The 4,636-nt window shown below is 53.2% G+C and overlaps 1 protein-coding gene across 1 annotated transcript in view; it reads left to right on the top strand.

Moving 5' to 3' along the window:
* LOC106814516 (dmX-like protein 2) overlaps nt 1–2,661 on the top strand; it is a gene marked incomplete at its 3' end in the record, with an annotated part of 20,972 nt that extends 18,311 nt beyond the window's left edge. Inside the window, exons 12-15 of the mRNA XM_014818829.1 lie at nt 572–715; nt 1,562–1,697; nt 2,045–2,134; nt 2,510–2,661. Of these exons, the coding sequence (XP_014674315.1) occupies nt 572–715; nt 1,562–1,697; nt 2,045–2,134; nt 2,510–2,661 (522 nt within the window). The remainder of the gene's footprint in view (nt 1–571; nt 716–1,561; nt 1,698–2,044; nt 2,135–2,509) is intronic.
* Between the last annotated feature and the right edge of the window lie 1,975 nt (nt 2,662–4,636).

The following is a 4,636-nucleotide window of genomic DNA, read 5'->3' as shown; positions in this document are numbered from 1 at the left end:
CGGTTGGGGGTGTTCTCTACGGTCGGAGGATGTTCTCTACGGTCGGGGGTGTTCTCTATGGTCCGGGGGTGTTCTCTACGGTTGGGGGTGTTCTCTACGGTCGGAGGATGTTCTCTACGGTCGGGGGTGTTCTCTACGGTCGGGGGGTGTTCTCTACGGTCGGGGGTGTTCTCTACGGTCGGGGGTGTTCACTACGGTTGGGGGGTGTTCTCTACGGTCCGGGGGTGTTCTCTACGTGTGACTGTCGGGTCGCGTTGACTTCGGCAGTCGTGTTTGTAGCATTGAACCACTTGTACAATTCTCCGTTAGTGAGATGCGAGTGCAGGTAAAATTTGACAGTGGTCACGCAAGGACTCGCCCCCATAAATCTCCTGTATGTAGCGTTGTCCATTCTCTAAAGGCGGTTCTACTGTATATAATCAGGAAATAGACTATTGATAGATAATTGATAGACTCCTGATATAATTACCATTAAAGGTAAATTTCGAGTGTTTTTTATAAACAGGAATCCATTCTATAATGATGCTACTACATGAGCATACAATTGTTCACTTGTTTGTTTGTCGTGCAGGACTACAGCGATCTGTTTGAGTTTGGCGACGATGGCGGAGGCGGCGGGGAGGACGACGACACGTTCCTCGTGGGAAGCCCCGGTCGCGTGCGCATGAAGTCTGGATCAACGCCCGTACACCCTAACTACTTCGGACCCTTCCAGGTACGGACGCGTGCGCGTGATGGCAGTGACACTAACTGTAAAACCTACCTTAAACTAACCGTTGGCTGGCTGACTGGTTGGCTGGCTGACTGGTTGGCTGGCTGGCTGACTGAATGGCTGGCTGGCTGACTGGTTGGCTGGCTGACTGGTTGGCTGGCTGGCTGACTGAATGGCTGGCTGGCTGACTGGTTGGCAGGCTGGCAGGCTGGAAGGCTGGCTGGCTGGGTGACTAACTGACTTGGTTTACGGTTAGTTTATGGTAAGTTTATGGTTAACGGTTAGTTTATAGTAAGTTTATGGTTCACGGTTAGTTTATAGTAAGTTTATGGTTCACGGTTAGTTTATAGTAAGTTTATGGTTCACGGTTAGTTTATGGTAAGTTTATGGTTAACGGTTAGTTTATGGTAAGTTTATGGATTCCCATTCAGTCAGCCAGCCAGCCAGCCAGCCAGCCAGCCAGCTACCCATTCAGTCAGCCAGCCAGCCAGCCAGTCAGCCAGCCAGCCAGCTACCCATTCAGTCAGCCAGCCAGCCAGCCAGTCAACCAGTCAGTCAGCCAGCTACCCATTCAGTCAGCCAGCCAGCTAGCCAGCCAACCAGTCAGCCAGTCAGCCAGTCAGCCAGCCAACCAGCCAACCAGTCAGCCAGCCAGCCAGCCAACCAGCTACCCATTTAGTCAGCCAGCCAGCTAGCCAGCCAACCAGTCAGCCAGTCAGCCAGTCAGCCAGCCAACCAGCCAGCCAGCCAGCCAGCCATTTTTGCAACGAATTCATCGTTTGCAATCTTTATTTTGTTCGTGCGTCATCGTAACGTGTGATCGTTGTGTCTTCCGCGCGCGTGTGACAGGTGCAACTCCTCACCAAGTACCTGACGCACACGCTGCTGCCGGGCTTGACCAGCCTTGATCAGATGCACCTGCTAGCGATGGCCGACACAGTAGCGTCCACCGACGCTGACCGATACGGAACCACGCAGACTGCAGGTACGTACTGACCTGAATGATGGTGTAGATGCGATGATAGGTTATGCTGAGTGCATGTATGCGGCACGTATGTGACCACCCACATGGTGTAGCAATGTTGACACGCGTTAGTAATCTAGTTAAAACATCAGGTAAAGAAAAGACGCGGCAATGTGGTCATAATCAATCATGATACACGAGCGCGCGGGATTTTCGGCAAGTGAGTCTCGTTAGAACGTGCGCGCGCTCGTTGTTCTAGTTCCTCGCGTTCGCGCACGACGCCGTGATAGTCGTTTAGCGTGCTCGCGCAGTACAACAACACTACTGCGTACGGTTTTTAGCAGTCGTGGATGAATTTGTTGCTTCAGATAAGAAGAGTGCTGAGTCGTACAGTGGGATGGGTCTCGGTGGAGGAGGCGGGGGCTATGCAGCCGTTACTGCTGTCAGCACTGGCACAGGTTCGTATCGCCCTCCTATATCCTGGCTGTCTTTCCTCGTATATATATCATATATATCTTAAATATATAGCCAGTCATGGTGTCGCTCTGGTCGTGGCTAAGAAAATTAATGTTCAAATTCTGTGTCTAAATTCGATTGCTGATTTCTATAACTCTCAGTTCTACTACGTACAATACCTATAGTGAAATCCATAAGCATTCAGCCAGTGCTGATTTCTAAAATTCCCATTTCTACTACGTACAATACCTATACTGAAATCCATAAGCATTAATGATCAGTCAGTCCTGCGCGGGTGTTGCCGGTCCCTTGCGTAGGGGAGGGTATGTGGTCGCTGTTTCTAACGCTGCTGCTGCTGCTGATGATGTTTGCTGCAGACACGATCGATGACTGTGGTCTGCGTTTCCTGCTCGCCATGCGGCAGTACACCTACCTGCAGCGCTCGCTGCCTCCCGTCCACCGCGCGCAGCTGCAGCAGATGGGACTGTCCACAGCGATGTTCGCATGGGCACTCCACTCCGAGGCACAGGTGAGTCGCCGTCTGCTCGCTAGATGGCGCTGTCGTGCTCGCTTGATGGTTAGCGTTGTCGGGGTTTGCGTGCGTGCGTGTGTGTGTGCAGGCGTGTCTGTGCATGTGCGTGCGGGTGTACGTGTGTGTTGCGTTCGTGCGTGCGTGTTTGTGTGTACATACAATTCTATTACACACGTGAATCATGTGTAAGCGTCGTGAATCATCAGTCTATGATCGCTCCGTTACTTCGCATTGCCAGTTTCCTTTCAAAAAACACATATCTATTCGTAATTACGAGCGCGTAAAACTGTCCCGTAACGATGTCGGTCGATAACGTGCATGCGTGGGTGTGATAATCTGCGCGTGTGTGTGCGTGCTAAGGTCTAACGCGTGTGTGCGTGCGTGCTAAGGTCTAACGCGTGTGTGCGTGCGTGCTAAGTCTGTAGACTGGCGTGTGTCGTGGCGTTGCTAAGCTGTAACGCGTGTGTGCGTGGCGTGCTAAAGCTGTATACGCGTGTGTGCGTGCTAAGGTTACGCGTTGTGTGTGTGCGGCTAAGGTCTAACGCGTGTGTGCGTGCTAAGGTCTAAGCGCGTGTGTGGCGGCTAAGAATCTAACGCTTGTGTGCGTGCGTGGCTAAGATCTAAGCGTGTGTGCGTGCGTGCTTAAGCGTAACGCGTGTGTGCGTGCGTGCTAAGCTGTAACGCGTGTGTGGCGTGCGTGGCTAAGCTGTAACGCGTCGTGTGGCGTGGCTAAGGTCAACCGTGTGTGCGTGCTTAAGGTTTACGCGTGTGTGCGTGCTAAAGGTTACGCGTGTGTGGTGTCGTGCTATAGGTTCTAACGCGTGTGTGTGTCGTGGCTAAGGTTACGCGTGTGTGTGTGCGTGCTAGGTCTAACGTCTGTGTTGTGTCGGGCTAAGTATCTAACGCGTGTGTGCCGTGCTAAGTGTGCTAACGCGTGTGTGTGTGCGTGCTAAGATGCTAACGCGGTGGTGTTGCGCTGGGCTAAGTCTAACCGTGTGTGTGTGCGTGCTAAGATCTAACGCGTGTGTGCGTGCGTCCTAAGCGTAACGCGTGGTGGCGGTGCGTGCTAAGCTGTAACGCGTGTGTGCGTTGCTAAGGTTACGCGAGGTGTGAGCGTGCTAAGCGTCCTAACGGTCCGTGTGTGCGTGCTAAGGTTACGCGTGTGTTGTGTGCCGTGCTACAGGTCTAACGCGTGGTGTGCGTGCCTAAGGTAGGCGTGTGTGTGTGCGTGCTAGAGGTCTAACCGCGTGTGTGGCGTGCCTAAGGTCTACGCGATAGTGTGTGTGTGTGCTTAAGGTCTAAACGCGTGTTGTGCCGTGCTAAGGTCTAACGCGTGTGTGCGGGCTAAGGTCTACACGCGAGTGTGTGTCGCGTGCTAAGGTCTATTAACGCGTGTGTGCGTGCGTATTAAGGTTATACGCGTTGTGTGTGTGCGTGCTGAAGGTCTAACGCGTGTGTGCGTGTCTAAGGTTACGCGTTGTGTGTGCCTGCGTGCTAAGGTGCCTAACGCGAGTGTGTGCGTGCACAGGTTACGCGTGTGTGTGTGCGTGCTAAGGTCTAACAAGCGTGTGTGCGTGCTAAGTTACGCGTGTGTGTGTGCGTGCTAAGGTCCTAACGCGTGTGGTGCGTGCTAAGGTTACGCGGGTGTGTGTGGCCGTGCTAAGGTCTAACGCGTTGTGCGTGCTAAGGTTACGTCGCTGTGTGTGTGCCGTGCTAAGGTCTAACAGCGTCGTGTGGCGTGCTAATGTACCTAACGCGAGTGTGGTGTGTGTGCTAAGGTCTAACGCGTGTGTGCCGTGCTAAGAGGTCTAAAGCGCGTGTGGGCGTGTCTAAGTCTAACGCGATGTGTGTGCGGCTAAGGTCTAACGCGTGTGTGTGTGCGTGCTAAGGTCTAACGCGTGTGTGCGTGCTAAGGTCTAACGCGTGCGTGTGTGCCGTGTGTAAGGTCTAACGCGTGTGTGGCGTGCTAAGG

The sequence above is a fragment of the Priapulus caudatus genome, unplaced genomic scaffold (genome assembly GCF_000485595.1).
Source record: "Priapulus caudatus unplaced genomic scaffold, Priapulus_caudatus-5.0.1 Scaffold935, whole genome shotgun sequence".
Taxonomy (NCBI): domain Eukaryota; kingdom Metazoa; phylum Priapulida; class Priapulimorpha; order Priapulimorphida; family Priapulidae; genus Priapulus; species Priapulus caudatus.
This window is presented reverse-complemented; position numbering and strand designations above follow the sequence as displayed.